This window comes from Acanthopagrus latus, chromosome 5, assembly GCF_904848185.1.
Source record: "Acanthopagrus latus isolate v.2019 chromosome 5, fAcaLat1.1, whole genome shotgun sequence".
Taxonomy (NCBI): domain Eukaryota; kingdom Metazoa; phylum Chordata; class Actinopteri; order Spariformes; family Sparidae; genus Acanthopagrus; species Acanthopagrus latus.
Genome location: NC_051043.1, coordinates 28,310,706 through 28,328,660, shown reverse-complemented (window position 1 = coordinate 28,328,660; position 17,955 = coordinate 28,310,706). Strand labels below are relative to the sequence as shown.

Sequence of the window (17,955 nt, the reverse complement as noted above, 5' to 3'; positions counted from 1 at the left end):
ATACAAGTAATGGGATTATGTGCTTAGGATGCCAAGAAAAAAGGGAAATTTTATTCCAGTGAAGTTACAGATAAAAGATACTGACAGGGTTCAATTATAAAACAAATCACTCTGTTTGAGAGTGAAACTAATCAAGAATAAATACTTGCTATTGAGGTAAAGTAATGAAAAGTTAGATTACTTTGATATTGTGATTAGATTAGATTTAACAGGCTGTATTGGAATACATTTTCAAAGTAGCCCTCCCAACCCGGCCTTCATTACCCACAATGCAGCCTGGCCACCAAGTGACGTCACTGGAGAATATTTATCAGATGACACACAGCTTCCTACTGCTTTCACACATGCAGTTGCACTTTCATGTGCAGAATTGTTGGAGTTTCCCTTTAATTCCTGCCAAATCTAACAGGTTCTTGTCACAGATTGCAGCTCTGATTGCGTGCAAAGAGTCATGAATCTGAGCCTCGACGTACCAGCAAGTGTGTGTGTGTGTGTCTGATTGTGCACACCTGCCTGTGAATACACTACATGCTTAATCTCATGTCAGGTGTTCTGTCTTGTTCCGTCTGCCAAGGCCAGGCCCTGAAGTGTCACACATGTGTGGCGTCCAATGAAGAGGACTGTAACCGTCAGGGCTCCACCTCCTGCCCTCAGTACGCCGACGCCTGCTCCACCATCACAGGACCCAGTGAGTGAACACACACACACACACGCACACAAATCCTGAAGAAAAACATGTAAAACACAGGTCAGATTTGGTTGAATCCAGTGTTGTTAAGCTTCACTAGAGGTCAGCATAACACCGACAGCTCCTGCGAGGAAGCCGTTAAAACAGTGCTCACATGTTTCCATCGTCAGAGAAGATGATTTACAGGAGACGTGTCGCTGTCTGTTTGTTTATGTGTGTGCGGATGTGTGTGTGTGAGATTATAAAGCCAGCCTCTCGTCATTTGAGGTTTCTGGATGTCATCCCGGTAGTTTTAGGATAACCACAGACCTCTGTATGCCCATATGTGTGTGTGTGTGAGCGAGAGAGAGAAGAGTGAGAGTGTGGGAGGGAGTTCATCGGGTTCAGAGCTTCATACCAAGTTAGCACTCAGCCTTCAATCACTTCAAAGCGATTCAAACCGTGAACGTCTTGCCGGCATCACGCGTCCCCTCCTCTGTCTCCGCTCTCATTTCCAGACACCGTGATGAAGTCGTGCACGTACAAGGGTTTCTGCGACAAGGCCCACGGCGGCCACTCCGGGGCCAAGATGGAATGCTGTTTCGGCGACGACTGTAACGGGCCCCACAAGAGCCACAGCCACGGGGACCACCACCACAACCACAGCGGTGTAGGGGCCCTGGCCTCCAGTCCGGTCCTGCTGGTCGCTGCCCTGCTGCTGCGCGTGGCCTTCAGTCAGATGTGAACGCCTCCTCCACATCCATCGCCCTCCCTTCCTCCCCCATCTTGTCTGTTCAATCCAGTCGTCTATGTTGTCTGTTTGAGATTTATAAACTAGGTTTACAAAGTAAAGGATTCACATGGCGGAGAGATTTTCAAGTGGTTTAAGACAAGAAAAGTGTGTGTTTTCTGTCTCATGAATGCAAAGTTTCTACTCAACGCCTTTTATTGACCTGAATAGCAACCTCACTGTCTTTTAGTGGTTTGTTCACTTTCAGCTCACAGGCGACCTGTGAACCTGAGAGTGTTTGTGGTGAAGAAATGTGTACAAAGTGAAGTGCGCTCACCCAGTGTTGGTGGAGCTGGTGGGACTCGGGTGTGGTTTTTCGGTAGGTGCTTCCTCAGTAGGAAGCTGAGTGCAAAAAGCCTACTGAGCATTTTAACACCGCAATTGTTGCAAAATGTTGTAATCGTGACTTGTTTAGTGCTTCAGTTGTTTGTTTTCGTTGTGCATGCAAGCTAGTCTGAATAAAGATACAATCACACCCTTATTTTTGTGTGCGTGTTGTGTTGTGTGGGTAAGATCACCTTGACATTTGACACCCCACACTTGACCTTTTTAAAAGCCAGAGAGGAGGAATATGTGTTGGTGTCGATGCCCCCCTGATTGTGAAGACGCGCAGAGAGAAAGAGAAAACAGCAGAGAACAGGGGCGTACGTGGAAACTTCAAGACTTCCTTCTTGCAGCTGTGTGAGTCGAATCCTGCGCAGTCGCCACAGGATATGAAATCAGCGAGGTAAGTCTCCCTCCTCATGCAGGTCATATGACGTGCAACCACTTCCTCTTGAACCGGCCACAAATTTGACTAAGAGAAAAAAAACAAAAAACAATAATTCCTGTAAATGCAGATATTTACTCACAAAGGTGACAGACTCAGCACCACCAGCACGTCTGCTACTGTCACCTTTGTGTAACATGTTGCGTCTGTTGTAACACCCATCAGGTTTCTTCTCTCTGATGGTGAGATGATACTCACATTCGTCTGATGTGTTGCTTTGTAGTATTCGTCACGGCTGACGCTCTCAGCTCACTGCGTTAAAACTGAGCCAAAGAATCGCAGAGAAGATTTTGAACAGGGTGATTTTTTTTTTACGTAAAAACAAAAAGGTGCGATGTTTGAGCCGCCTGTCGAGTTCATACTCCAAACAAAAAGGGAGGCAGCAGGTCACAGAACAGCTAACTGCTGGTAGCTGCTGGCTAGTTAGCTCAGTTAGCTGTGCAGCTAGCGATTCTATTCTTCAAGTAAAGGCACATTTACAGTGTGAATGTTGGCAAGACAGGTTTTATGATTTTATTGGATGTGTTGATTATCAGGAGGGCGAGTTAATCATAATGAATCTTATCTTGTGTTTTAAGATGAAATTCCTCCATAACACAGTTTGAATCCTTGTTGTATTTTTGTAAGATGTTTTTATGCTTAAAACAAAAATATACAAATTGATCCAGTATTTCTCCACCGCACACAACTGACGACACTGTAAAGAAAGTTGTGGTACAACAATTACAAGCAATGCCTGATTCACAGTAAATGGTAATTTTTTTATTACTATCCCTGCTTTTTTAGCTGCATATTTACTATATTCTGGGGGTTTTTTTGTATTGTTTTTTACACTTAAAGATGCAACACAGAAGAATGTGAGTTGAAAACATTCATAGATCAACAAACAGAATATAAGAAATAAAAGTTCTGATATCAAGACGACGATGTTATCGCGTTGCAAAGAAACTGAGTTCGATTGAAGTTGCTAATCAGCTAGCCAATTAGCTAGCTGCACGGCTAACAGAGCTAATGAGTTAGCAGGTAGCAGCAGTCAGCAGTTTAGGCTGATTTATGACGGCATGTAGGCATTTATACTGGTGCACTGTGTGTGTTTGAAGCTGATGAGCGCTGAGCGGATCGATAACTGTACTTTCCCCGTTAAACAAACCAACTCCTTCAGCTGACAGCTGCGTCCTGGACGACTGGACGGGCCGAGCGTCTACAGGCAGGACTGTCCCTCCATAGGTACCGAGCTTAAGGGACTTGGGTTTGGCGAGCCCACGTTTGCCACCAGGCAGTTTGAGCATGTCGGCCCTCACAGCGTTCAACACTCAGGGTGTGAAAATGATTCTGCAGAAATGAACCATATGAGACAAATTATCTGTTTTATTTTTGTATTTAAAGTATTTGAACCTGTTCTACTGGATCCCCAGAATAAAACATATGAGCCTGATCCAGCACCACGTGACCTCTTTAATTGCAGGAAGTGCTTCTGTTTGGCTGCTGTCACCTCCCTGACAGCTGAATGAATGACGCTATTCTTCACCGTGATCCTGCTCGTCCAGTCTGACACCACTTCAGCGCTTTTTTTTTTTTGGTACCAGCTCGTTTATATGAAGTGGATTCAGCTCAAGTGTGTTTCTGCGCGCGCGCGCGCGTGCGTGTGTGTGTTTGACTGGAGAGACGAGCAGGAGGCGACATGCGCGCAAAAGTTACTGCGCAGGGTCAGAAATAAATGTAAAGAAGCTGCGTCGCCTCTCCTGCCTGAAATAAAACATAAATAAGGCTTCTGTTTAGTTCCTCTTCTGATCTGAGAGGAGGAGGAGGAGGAGGAGGAGGAGGAGGAGGAGGACCCGGCCGGAGCAGACAGGACGCGTAGATCACATCCGGGGCTGGTTTATTCTAATAACCCGAAACGACCAACCCGGAAAAAAGACAAGTCTGCTGTAATCCGATCACACAAACAAACAGACGGGAGTGTGGGAGTGAGGCTGCACGCCGGCCTCGTTAATGCGCGCTGATTGTGGAAGTTGCTCGGACTTTTTTAGCTGACTATGATCCGGACCGCCGTCCGGACTCGACTCTCTGCTGTCTGCCGCTGCGGCGCTGCGCGGGGCGCTGGCTGTGGCGCACACTGACTCTCCACAGCAGGGTGAGTAGTCAGTCGACAGTGGCTCTGTGAGTGAGTGTGTGTGTGTGTGTGTGTGTGTTGCCTCATGTCTCCGTGTGTGTGTGTGTGTGTGTGTGTGTGCTGTACAGTAGGTGTGGCAGGGCCGAGGACTCGTTGGGACCCGGTGAGTCAGTGCGGATCATCTGAGTTGAACTAATCCGTCAGGTGTCGCTGAGCTATTTTTTTTTTCTCTTCTTCCACCCCCACATCATATTTTTAAAACTTTCTGTCTCTGCTCTTCGAAACTTTTTTTTTTCTAAAAATCATCCAGCGGTTTGAGACTCGTGTCTGCTGATGTGGTGCAACAGTGAGAACATCCAGCTGTCGACAGAAAAGAGTCCAGAGAACAAAGTCTCTTCTACAAACTGCTTCTTTTTTTTTTTTTTTTGTAAGATATTCAGTTTTATTGCAAACTTTAAGGTTTAATTCAACTTAGTCTGTCTCATGCAGAGTTTTAAGAGCATCTCAAAGTCCTGTGTGAGTAAAATTAAAGATATCAATGCTGAAATATTAATTTGATTAAAGTTAAAGTCACATATAAGTACAGTACTCGAGTAAAAGTATTACAGTATCTGATATTAAGTCTACATGAATGAATGAGTGACAGAAGAGGAGCTGGTCGAGGTAAAACTTGTCTTCCGTTCTCACTTTTCTTCTTTTAACTTCTATATTATTTCAACAGATTCTCTAATTTATACAACAACAACAACTATCCTCAGTTTATTTGCCACAGTATCAAACGTACACATAAAAGTACATTTTACACAGATTATTTCGACAGATATTGCGATACAATTCACGATTATTATCGCTGATTACGTCGTGTTATTGGGAAAAAACCCCCCAGTAAAATCATGACGATGTGGCAACAGACATGTCTCATTACATCTGGAGAACGAGGTTTGTGGGCCAGAGCGACAACATGCGACACACTTTACCTTTTTTATAAGATAACAGCAGGATGTTTCACTCAGTCAGACTGACTTTGATTATTTTTGCGGTTAATTGTGCAGCCATGACGTAAATATTCTGTGTGTTACCTGAGCTGCGGCAGACAGGCTGCAAAGTGACAAAGTCAAAAGTTCAGTATTTGCCTCCAAATTGTAGTGAAGTGGAAGTTTAGTGGCACAAGATGTGAATACTCACGTAAAGTAAAGATTGTACTCGTATAATAAGATATTGCACTTTTTACTGAGCTACATACAGAGTGAGGCTTTTCATTAAATAAACAATTTACTTAATTATTACTAAAAAGACGACTCAAACACAGAATCAACGATGACAGCTTGTATTAAAGAAGTATTTTCAACATTTTAATGTCCACAAATAACCATCAAAGTGAGTTAAATGAATAATATAAGATTAGTAATGATGGAAGTGTAGCTGGTTCACTCGTCCTGCCTCCACTCGCCTGTTTCACTTTCTTATTTCACTTTCCAAATTAAGACGTTGCATCATGAAACATGCGATGACTGCAGGCGATGGTCACAGCTTTTATCTTAAAGCTTTCAACAGACTCTCTCAGTGACTTGGAAAAGAAATTCAACATCAAGATTGCGGGTGTGACGATGCACCGATCCGGATTATATCGGTCCAGCGATCAACGATCCAGTAGCACCGATGCGAAGCGAAAACATCGATTCGTATCGCCGCCATCCCTAAGCTACGCCTTTATTTTGAAATTCCCACAGCATGCCTGTGTTGGACAAATATCGTCTCGTATCACACAAACAACCACATTTCATACGAAGAAGAAGAATCCTTCAGGCAGCACAGTGAAACGGGTTCCTCGCTGGAGCAGAACAAAACCCGGCAGCAGATGAAATGAGATATGAGTGGGATGAGACAAAGAAAATGCACACAATCCTCCCTGATAACTTTTGTACAGTCTCCTAAAATATGGGGCGTGTAGAGATGTTGTGAACATGAACAGGAAGGTGTTTGAAATAGATTTCCCCAGTGGCGGTTCTGGTGGGGGGGCCAACAGGACCCAGCGCCCCCGAAACTCTGAGTCCAGAAGTCTGCATCAATAATACAATGACAGACTTCTTGCAGTGATTTTGTACTGAAGGAAAAGGTGGAAACAAAGTGTCTCAGCAGTTTACTACCCAGTCACAAGTGTTGAAATTGTAAACGTCCCATTCATCCCGTGTTTGATTGAAGGATTTGTCTTTTTTCCCGCGTTGAATCGCCCCTCTAACAAAAAAAACCCGGTTCCAACCTGGCCCCCCCCTCGTTCAAACTGGTCCAGAACCGCCACTGGATTTAACCAACTGGGGTCTAACGTAAAGATGAACCCACCGAGCTCCAGACATCTCGGCGCGTTCTTTTGTTTTTTATGTCTTTTGTTAGAATTTGCTAGAACGCAACAAGGTTTGTTTGACTCCGTTTGTGTTAATCAGGAAAGAGGTAACACCGATAAAAGCAGATGTGTAAACTGTGTGTAGGTGGGTTTCACTTCGCTGCCCTGGATGTGGTCAGAAGGCACCAACACTGATATCAGGGCTGTGATCTGAACACTGTGTTCTCTCCCATCACATGTACAACACTCTAATGTCAAATCTCATATTAACGCGCGCAAAGACGGTTTAAAGTTTCGCTGCTTCAGTCTGTGATGGATATTCCAGATGTTCTCTGATGTGTGTGTGTGTGTGTGTGTGGGATGTGCCAGTCTGAGTGTCGGTATCTGTGTGGCATCATCTGATTTATTTTATTTTTATTTTTTTTCCATTACACCCGAGACTCTCTGCAGTAAAGTGGCATCGCTGTGCCTGCGGCGAAAAATGTTGCACAAGTGATGCATCATCAGCTCACCGAATTTCATGAAAGCAGTTTCAAAATGAGGTATTTTTCTCGCCATCGGTCTAAAAATAGCGCCACGGGAGGTAAAGATGCCGCCTCAGTGTCTGGTGTTTATCTGTTTGTCCCTTTTTGAGTGTGAATGTTTTCATGGAAATTGTGATGGTTTTTTTTCCATCTCCAGAAGGAGTTTGAGGGCCAAGACGCTCCTATAAAAACACTGGCAGAGGTCTCGGTCATTCGGTATATTTTATTTTGACTGTCACTTATTTTGTAATTTGTTTTTTTTTGCTCTCATGAGAGAGGAAATGGGTCACAGATGTTCGCCTGGTTAGCCAACATGTTACCTTTTGTGGTGAGGTTGCACTTGAGTCCTTTTTTAATTTTATTTTTGGTGTAAATTCAAGTGAAGTTTTAATGAAGACGAACATCTGTATTCACTGCATCTTATTTCTTATTTAATCCTGCAGAGATGCAACAGAAGCGACTGCGAGTTCATAAAGAGGGCGAGATTATTTGCCAGAAGTCAGAAAAAAAAAAAAAAAACACTTTTATGTTCAGATGTCTGCCAGGGATAAAGTTATCTTGGAAAGCAAAAAAAAAAAAATAAATAAAAAGCTATCGAGATGTCATCAGCATACCTGAGCGTCTGAGCTGAATGACGGTCGCAGCTATCGTTCAGTCTGTCAGCAGCTCAGTGACTCACACGCATGGCATCATCTCAATGAATGCATCTCTCTCCCTCTCTCTCTCCCCACTCCTCTCCTCTTTTTCCTCCCTCCCTCTCTTCTCTGGCCAGTGGAAATGTGCGTGTGTGCAGATCTTGAGTGCAGTCTGTAATTTTTGGCTGTGGTGGAGGGCCTCAGCTCAGCCTCGGGCTTCGGGGTTTGCTGCTCAGCCTCAATCACGTCACATGAAAAACTGCTGAGTGCAAGCGGGTCTCTTTCTTCCCTTTCCTCTGTGTGTGTGTGTGTGTGTTTGAGTGTTCGAACATGAAATGAAAGGCGGTTTATCCTCCACATCTGCCCGTCTGTCCCACGAGTCTGCTGCTCTCTTTACATTCGGCCTCCTGTTGTCCATCTGTGCGTCTCCAGTGATATGTGATAGCAGCAGCATGCCGTACGTGGACCGGCTGAACCGTGTATGCGGCTTCCTGGACATCGAGGAGAAGGAGAACAGCTGCCGCTTCCAGAGGCGATACTTCATCCTCGACACGCAGGGAAATTCTCTGCTGTGGTATATGGACAACCCTCAGGTGCTGCACACACACACACGTACAGTGCATGACACTGGCTTTTTTCAGCAAACATTGTTTGAGTGAAGTTGACCAATAGGAGCAGCGTAACCTTGGACTCTGAGCCAATGATGAGTCTGTGTGTTTGTGTTTCTCTTGCATGCAGAACCTGCAGAGTGGAGCCAGTTTTGTTGGCAGCCTGAAACTAACCTACATCTCCAAGGTAAACCGCCGCCCGTCACCTCGCCGCGCTGCGGTTCTGTAGTTACATAATGTCCCGTGTAACTACCAGCATGTCCGCGGCGTGGACGCAGGAATTCACAGAGCGCACGCAAATAGAAACATGCAAATCGAGCGCGCAGATATCCTCCTCCGGTGGGAGTTATCTGTGTTTCTAGTCAACGGTCACATGCAGCAGCAGACTTTGTGAAGTTTTCCAGATGTCAGCGCGCTCGCTGAGCTCACCACAGATAATGACATCTGGCTTCAGTGCTCTGCAGCGCTGACAGCTCCTCCCCGGACACTCCGAGCCGAGGAGACGCTGAAGATATGAAATATTTCTCCTCTCTGTTTGCCCCGTCTCCCTTTGTCTCCTCGTCTCTCTCTCTCTCTTACCTTTGTCAACAAGTGTGTTCTCCTTCTTTCTCCTCTTTTACTTTTGTTTCATCCCCTCTTCTCCAATCTCTCGTCTCCCTGTGTCTCCTCTTTCGTCTCCTCCCTCGTCTCCTTGTGTTTCCTCCCTCCTCCTTTTGTCTCCTCTCTCTACTTTTCATCTGCTCGTCTTTGCTTTTATCTCCTTTTGTTTTGTCCCTCCTTCTTTCCCTTTTTCTCCTCTCTTGACTCCTTCTGTCTCCTTTCTCCCCACTTTTCTTTTGTCTCTTTTATCTCCTTTTGTTTTTTCTCCTCTCCTCGTGTCTCCTTTTTTTCCCTCTTGTCTCCTTTCCTATCTCCTCCTGTCCCCTCTCTCCTTTTCCCTTCTGTCTCCTCCTTCCTTCTCTTCTGTCCCCTCTGTTTTCTTTTTGTTTTCTCTCTCCTCTCCTTGTGTCTCTTCTTTTTTCCTTCTATCTCCTCTCTTGTTTCCTTCTGTGTCCTCCCTCCTCTTCCTTTGCCTCCTCTCTCCTCCTTTCATCACCTCTCTTCTCCTCCTTCCTCTCCTCAGGTGAGTGAAGCGACAGTGAAGCAAAAGCCGAAGACAGAGTTCTGCTTCGGTGAGTTTATCCGGGGAGGGGGCGCAACGCTGAGTCACGCTCATGCAGCCGGCCACAGCGGTGTTAATTTTATTTTAAGCATGTGATTAAATGTGATAATGTGGTTATTGTGGAAATTCATGGAATCAATTTCTATTTCTGCAGTCATCAATGCCGTCTCTCGGCGGTACTTCCTCCAAGCCAACGATGCGACTGACATGAGCGAGTGGGTGGCTGCTCTCAACAAGGCCAGCAAGATCACTGTGAGTGCAGCACACACGTGTTCAGACGCTGATCGATGAATTGATTTGACTTTATTGAAGAAGCAGAAGTACAGAACACGCAGTATAACAAATGTAGAGAAGTCCAAAAGTCTGAGGCCACCTCGAAAATCTATGATATTTTTTTTACATAATCAAAGTTTGAGGATTCAGAGACGTTTAAAGAAAACACAGTAATGTCATCATGTGTTAAATGAGGATGATAAATCCAGATATAAAAGCAGAGAATCTCTGTCTGGCTGTTCGTCTCGAGAACAATCGGGGAGGAGGTCTCTCTCAGCATCAGCTTCAAACTCTACAACACTTTGGAGAATCTGGATGAGTTGCATCCAAAGCATGAAACCAAAAGTGGCCACACAAGATCAATACTTCAAGCTTAGTTCCCCCGAGAGACGGAGAGACGACTTTGCAAAATAAACAACAGAAGATCGAAGACTTTTGGAGATCTCAAGACTTTTGGATCCTACTGTACATTAGTGTCAGCAGCAAATCATTTTATCATAACAGCAGATAGTAAATCTTTAAAATAAAAAAGTCATGCAGCGATGTCTGGATGTCACACGGAGCCAACGACTTCTCGTACGCTCAGTCCAACGCAGCTAAATATATCTCAAAGCTGCTGCAGCGACTCGCAGATCAACCTCCTGCAATTTTGTGAAGTTGTGACGTTATTAAATGATAAAATTGCTTTTCAAACCTTGCTGCATGGTATCAACAGCAGAGATAAAGCCGATAACAACAAAGAGATGATGAGAAACTGACACCTTTTGTCACATGTGTGGTTAGAAAATAGCCCAACGTAGCAGTTATTGATAAGGGATTTGACAGGAAGCTCCAGTTTGCGGTGATGAGACTGAAACCAGTTTGGTCCGGGCGGGGGCAAATGATTCAAGATTCATTTATTTTGTCCCGTGGGAGATTTTCTGCTGCAGGAAAAGAAAAAAAAATACATATAATGCAGTAAATACATAAACAGACAGAAGACAGAAGTACAAGAGCAAACAAAGCAGTGAGTGATTCATCGGCCACACATACCCCTCACACACTTGCCGAATGAGGAAATTGTGAATGTGCATGAATGTGACTGTTGGCACAGACGTCACTGTGGTCGAGGTGTCAAAAAAAAAACCATTGAGTGCGTCCGCGAACATGAGACGCACATTCACTCGGAGCATTTGCATTTCATTTGTGTGTGTGTCCGCGAGATGACGGCCACATCTGTCATGTCGGCAGATGACAGAAGAGCGTCTCTCTTCTTCTTCTTCTTCTTCTTCTTCTTCTTCTTCTTCTTCTTCTTCTTCTTCTTCTTCTTCTTCTTCTTCTTCTCTCACCTGCACACCGACACAGGAAGCAGCGCCGCACTGTTCTCTCACTTCCCCCTTCGAGGGGAGGCCTCTTCTGCCGCCTTTTTCTGAGCCACCGTGGCCTCAATGAACGCTTGTGTTTAAAAAAAAAAAAAAAAAACTTCCTAAAGCAGAATAGACCTGAGGTGAATATCAGAATGAAAGCAGAGCACTGATTAACGAGTATCGCATTCAGTTATTTACAGAAGATGAAACCCCACATGATATTTCTATGATAGTTGTTACCTTTGTTATCTTTGATTTTGCGTGTGTGTGTGTTTGTGTCATCATGGCAGAATGTGCTTGCGGGTGAAGTGAGAATGACCACAGAAGTCATTTTGTGTTTATAAGTGTCTATCAGTCATCTGCATCAGATATTTGTCACTAATGTGCACGATGCAGTTACAAAACTTTAAAGAAGTGCACCAACTGCAGAGGCAGGAAGAAGGAAAGCAGCCATCTGACCTTCAGTTTGCACCCCTGGCCAACATTTACTTTAAAGGAGACGCATTACTGACATGTTTCATGTTTACAGTTTCATTTAAGGTTACTTCTAGAATAGCTTTACGTGCTTTAATGCTGCAGAAACATGTCCGTTTTACTCAACTGTCCGGTGCTGCTGTGTCAGAGCTCCTGTCTCTTTAAGCCCCTCCCTCCTGAATGCCCAGTCTGCTCTGATTGGTCAGTTCACACACGCCTGAGCCAGCACTGCTAACAACAACAGAGCAGCTGTGATAAACTAGTGACGAGGATTAAATGATGCTGTAGGGGTGTTATTTTGGATCGCACTACCTCGCTCGGCACGCTCGCCAAAGAGTGAACGGAGGAAAGAGGTCTCACTCTGTAGCTTAAACAGAGTGCTCAAGACACAGTGTGTAGCAGGAATGACAAAAATAATGTGTGGAGGTGCAAACGTGACCCTCTTCTCTCTGCTTGTTGATGTGATCCTCTCTGTCTCTCTGCTGACAGGTTCCCAAACCCGGCCCGGCACATCCGCGGTCCGACGTGACCGCAGTAATCAACGACACTCAGAGAGGGAAGAGGCAGCAGGCCTACAAGGCGGAGATCATCGGTGGCGTGGTCGTGCACACTCCCATCCAGGTAATGTCACAGGAAGCTGTGGTTACCATGGTTACGATGGCAGTGCTGACACCGACTGCGCTGGCGGGCAGGATCTGTGTGAATGAAAATAGCTTGTGATCTGTTAAAAGTTAAACATAGCACGCTTCTGCCTCCGTCATTCAAAAACCACCCTGCGTGTGTAAAGTGCAACATTGAGAAGATGGCGGTTTGCGATCGTTATGGTGATAATGAGGACGGTTATGATGAAATGTTTCAGAATGAGGGTGAAGACACAGACGGCAGAGAGAGGAAGGGCAGCAGGCCGGGCGCGCTGAGGTGTGGTTACTGTGTCAAACAGGGAAATGTGGTGAGTTAACCAGCTGCTAACAGCTGATTCACTGTACTTGAATTAAAAAAGAAAAAAGAAAAAGGAAAAGCTGCATGTGGAAACTGAAATGTGGTGTGTGTGTGTGTGTGTGTGTGTGTGTGTGTGTGTGTGTGTGTGTGTGTGTGTGTGTGTGTGTGTGTGTTTCAGAGGAAGAGCTGGAAGAGGAGGTTTTTCACCCTGGATGACAACGCAGTCAGTTACTACAAGTCTGAGACGGTGAGGAGCTGGACGAGTCGTGTTGTCTCTCACATGGTGATGTTTATTTTCTGTGACTGTTGTCCATCCATGTCTGAAATGTGTGTGTGTGTGTGTGTGTGTCCCAGGATAAGGAGCCTCTCCGAGCTATTCCACTAAGGGACATTCAGAAGGTCCACGAGTGTCTCGTCAAGTCGGGGTGAGTCGAATGTCAATCGCTGACTCAGATTCTTCCACCATTTGACTTTTCCTCCGTCTTTTCTCTCTAGTTCAGATGTAAACATACGAATATTCTGACGAGAACAGATCAGATGATCAACAGCATACTATTAAAATTAAAAAATAGGTTCCCGTTGATATATTAAAGGTATTCAGACATTCTCAGTATTATTTCGTTCAGTAAGGGATGGAGTCGACTCGTGTTGCACAGATGTTGTTTCCTCACTTGTAATCTATCAAATCTGTGATCATATCGATGTCTGGCTCTGTGCAAAGACTCGACAGTAGATGGAAAACTGGCGGTCTGAAGTTAGAGAGCGTCTCAAAGGTACGAGCAGACGGGCCAAGAGAGCTTCTCTTCTTTAGCAATCTTTTTTTTTTTTCCTAGAAACCTCAAACGAACTTTATTTTCATTTGGGCCTTCTGCTGTGACATTGCACAATCACAGCGAACCATTAGAGCTTCAGGAAGTCCTCCGATTATAAATGTAGTGTCCACTTTTTAAAGAGAAATCACACAGACTGAACAGATGCTTGTATTTTCCCGCTGATTAAAGAAAACCTTCCACTCTGTTCTGACTGATTTTAGACTGACCTCTTTTATTTTTAAAGCTGGGCTATAAAAAGGTTTGATTATTTTATTTATTGACAGCTGAATAAATAAATTGAACTTTCAGTGCAGTCATCTTGAGATCGACAGTTAATTATTGCAAAGGTTGTTTTCTTGAGATAACGGCTCAATTTGTCTCGTTAGCTTGAGGAAAAAAAAAACTTATTTGACGAGTTAATGAGATCTTTCATCACAGGAAAATGACACACACATACCTGACAGATTTATGAGCTTAATTTGTTTTGTTGTTTTGTGATTTAATATGAGAGTATGCACTAAAGAAGGATTGAACACCGTCTGATGCATTTATCAATAATAATCCCTCGGTGAGACACTCTCAGCTTGATCCAGTAGCTGCAGTTGTCAAGACGCCATCTTTACAGTCTGGGACGGTTCTGCTGATCTCTGACAGACATTTTGAGGAAACTGCATTTTTTGTTTTCTCATGATAACAGCTTGACGATCTCGCTGGATTTATAGAGACAACGAAATACTTCATCCACCAAGAAATATGTGCTTTGTTATCTCGAGATGTCAGCATACAAAGAAAAAATCAATTTGACTTGAGGTCAAACACAGAAATGAAAATAAGAAGACAGATAGTGGATCTGCAGCAGACCATTTCCCTTCAGCTGCTGTGATAACAGTCTGATGGTTTCCTCTGTGTTTGTCCGTCAGGGATCTCCTGCTGAGAGACAACCTGTTTGAGATCATCACCGGCTCCCGGACCTTCTACATTCAGGTACATTAAACCGATCGATCGGCAGCGGCAGTTTCACGTGTTAGTCAGAGCGGAGAGGCTCTGAGCTCCCAGGTGTCTCCGTCCTGACGTGTTGACTTGTTTTTCTGTCAATGCTCTGCTGCTGATGTGTGGCACACAAAGTTTGTTTTTGTGAAACAGCCACAGCCGTCCAACAATAACATCCGGCCCAGCTTCCCCTCCTCCCCCCGGGACACCGGCTGACGGAGACGGCAGGGGTCTCGCTGGGAGAGAGAGAGAGAGACACAGATGTGTTTGTGCTGTTTGTGCAAGATATAAAAAAAAGGAAGCATGAAACAACACGTAAACAGAAATAGATTGAAAGAAGAACATCACCATGGTTTAAGAGCGGAAACCAAAGTGATTTTTATGAATTGAATGAATTGAAATGAATTTTTATGACACACACGTCTCTGCTGATGAGCATTTTATTTATTAGATGAATTTGTTATTTGTTGTTCCAGCTAAAAACAGTAACTGTTACTCAAAGGCTGCTTGTTCTGTCCAACCAACCGGTCCAAATGTTTAGTTTAATATCACAAAAGTTTCACAAAGTTTTGCTTTTTTTTTTTTTTTTTTTTGCTGAGAAACTTAAGACTTTTCCAGTTGGAGAAAGTATGAAACATTTCTTCTCCTGAAGTCATCATCACCTCGGAAACAACAACAGCTGATATATCAGTCGGGCTCTGATATTCTGTATTATTGCTTCTTTCAAAGCTGAGCCAGTTATTTCACGCTGATGTTTTACTGCAATACAAATATATATATATATACTTATTTTTAGAAGAGGCTCAGTAATATTCCTGAACTCTCTGTAGGTTTTGGCAAATATTAGCCAAACAAGAGTAAATAGTACATTTGCATTTCACACATCGAGCGAGTGCACGTGCAGCCTTCACATCTGGCTGCTCAGGAGATTAATCATCATTCCCTTGTAATTATATTTCTTTGTAATATGAAGCAGCTAGATGAAGTTATCCTGCCCAGCATTATTTCTGATTCATGATATTATCCCAGTAAACACACTGGAAACACTTTAACCTGACACTTTGTTAGGAAACAAACATCATGTCATCTTAAACATCATGATGTCGTCCTGCTCAAATAAAGGATAAATAAATGTCTGTCGTATTCACACACATTCTGATTTAACTTGTTTTTATGGGGATACAATGTGGAAGTGACGCCTTCAGCCACAGTGACAGTCTTGGCTAATTAAAGATAAATCAGTAAACCAATATAAGTCTGTACGTCAGCGAACTCGGGAGCTTTTTCAAGGCAACCATGTGAGACTCCCCATGATGAAAACTTGCTGACAGTAAGAAAAATAAGGAGTGTTTCCAGATGAGAAGGATGAACTACAGCAGCAGTACGAAGCTTTATATCTCCTGGTGCTTCCTCTCTGCAGACAGACTCTCCAGAGGAGATGCAAGGTTGGATCAGGGACATCGAGCTGAAGATCCAGGACTTCAGAGGTCCTCCGAAGGTAACTGTTCTCTCCCTGTTGATCATTTCTGTCTCTGTGTTCTTGGGAGAAAGAATAAAAACACTGATGAGATGTTTGTCTCTCTCTGGTTGCAGGGTTTCTCATTCAGACGTGCGTCCTCGTACTATAAAAGTCACAATTCCTCTCTGGGGTCTCGAGGTCAGCAGGGCGACGAGCGCAGACCTCAGCTGGTCAAGTCCTGCTCCGTGGCCCCCGGCTGGCAGCCCTGGATGCCCGTCCCGTCGTGCGAGCCCTCCATCCTGGACGCGGAGGATGAAGACAGCGCCTTCAGCTCCGTGCCCACCCTGCCCTCCCTCTCCTCCTCCTCCACCTCCTCCTCCACCTCATCCTCCTCCAACTCCCTCTCCACCCCGGCCCCTTGCCCCACCGTGCCTCCAGCGACTTCCAGCAGCGGACTGGGGATTGTTACAGCCACAGGCGACGTGGCCTGCGGGCGCCGGAGGCACCGCTCACAGCCTCAGCCGCACACCGGCTTCCCCTTCAGCCTGGATGACGACGGCATCCGGACCACTGACGTCTAGTTTCAATGAAGTCTGTCGAGTGTTGGTACCTGCTTTAAAAAACAAATGAATGTGACTGGTAATAATAGTATTCCCTGCTAATGAAGTGACACTGTGAACGTCTGCGTCGATATCACGGCGTGAGTTTGGGGCCCCCTGCTGGTCGAAGGATGCACCCAGCTGGAAGAGGACCGAGGGGCGCCTGTGAAGAAGAGTGTTTCTAGTGCAACTTCCTCAGAAAACTTGAATAATCTCGTTTTTTTTTTTTATTAATTGTTTCCTGCAGACAAATTATGGCACATGCTTTCAATCCGTTGCACTCGGCTCCTGCTCACCCTTCCTCCCTGCTTAAAGTATTCATCAATAAGTCTTTTTTTTTTTTTTAACACAGTATCCGACGTTTTTATAATCAAACTCTTGTTCACTAAATATTTTTATTTCCTTTTTGAGCCCAGCAGTGTTTTAACCTTCTTTTTTTTCCTTCTGAGATGCACATTAGCCTCACATCAACTTTTCTGGATTATAATAAATTAACAAGCAATTCATTAGTAACATTTAATCGGGTTTCTGACGGGAGCAAAGAATCCTGCAGGTGTCATTAAACCAAGAAAAACGTACACATGCCAACTGACTGACAGATGAAGGAGAGGACGGTGGAGTCAGCAGCAAGTTTTTAAGTGTTCGGACTATATTTTTTAAACAGGAGGGTTTTTTTAAAAAAAAAAGATCATTTGTCAGTAAACTGACTCCTTTTTTTAAACGCGGTACCGTAAAAATAATACAGCAGCAGTGTTTGGATGGTACTTGTTACTGCCAGCGTCCACAGCTTTTGTGTAAATGTGATTTTTCTAACTGCGTCGTTACGTTTGGGGGGGAAACTGTGCCACTACTTCTGTTAATTTAATTGTAATTCCCGCACTTTGCTTTTTTCGTTTTTTTCCTTGTGTTTTGTTTGTGTCGCAGCCTTCCTGATACGATGCCTTCAGACACTTTGTGTCGATGTTGTACGACGGTCGTTTCAGCGCTCCTCAGGTTTCTCCTCCAGGCCTCGCTGACGTGGTACCATGTTCCTGTTCGTGTCTGTTTCCTTTTTTTTCTGAAGCTGTGTGCCCTCGTTTCTCTGCGTGTAATGTTAATTTTCTTGCTTGTACATTAAAGGATGCTTTTCTTTGTTTTGTTTGGATTCTTTTCGATTACTTCTCCGGCAGTTTTACACATTAACGTGTGTTTACAGGTCTGCGAGAGCTCGACTGCATGTGTGGAATAAGTAGTATAAAGCCTTTAAAAGAAGCAGAGTGGGACCTGATTAATTGCCCGCAGTGATGTCACACAGGGGCAACGTTGCATTGTGGGTAATTTAGGCACAAGGTTTTGAAAAGCAAGCCACTGGTGAAGCATTACACCGTGGACTCTGTGGATGTTTAAGATGAGATTTATCAACTTTCTTAATCCAATTGTTCTTCCTCCTTTTCAAAAAACGTACGCCTACATTA

At 44.3% G+C, this 17,955-nt stretch overlaps 1 protein-coding gene across 1 annotated transcript; it reads left to right on the top strand.

Moving 5' to 3' along the window:
• The first annotated feature begins 3,819 nt into the window (after nt 1-3,819).
• On the top strand, nt 3,820-17,639 carry si:ch211-204d2.4 (uncharacterized protein LOC100003662 homolog). The gene is made up of 12 exons (XM_037097296.1): nt 3,820-4,360; nt 8,272-8,432; nt 8,578-8,634; nt 9,571-9,619; nt 9,764-9,861; nt 12,192-12,323; nt 12,562-12,651; nt 12,820-12,888; nt 12,996-13,066; nt 14,374-14,437; nt 15,864-15,941; nt 16,037-17,639. Exons 2-12 carry the CDS (start codon nt 8,292-8,294, stop codon nt 16,481-16,483), a joined length of 1,296 nt encoding a protein of 431 aa, XP_036953191.1. The 5' UTR covers nt 3,820-4,360; nt 8,272-8,291; the 3' UTR covers nt 16,484-17,639.
• Nucleotides 17,640-17,955: the final 316 nt, after the last annotated feature.

Bases quoted from the DNA above. Each gene is read 5' to 3' on its own strand.
- si:ch211-204d2.4 (XM_037097296.1), top strand. From the start codon at position 8,292: ATGCCGTACGTGGACCGGCTGAACCGTGTATGCGGCTTCCTGGACATC. The intron at 8,635-9,570 runs GTAAACCGCCGC...TCCTCTCCTCAG, and splicing joins AACTAACCTACATCTCCAAG to GTGAGTGAAGCGACAGTGAA. The intron at 9,620-9,763 runs GTGAGTTTATCC...CTATTTCTGCAG, and splicing joins GAAGACAGAGTTCTGCTTCG to TCATCAATGCCGTCTCTCGG.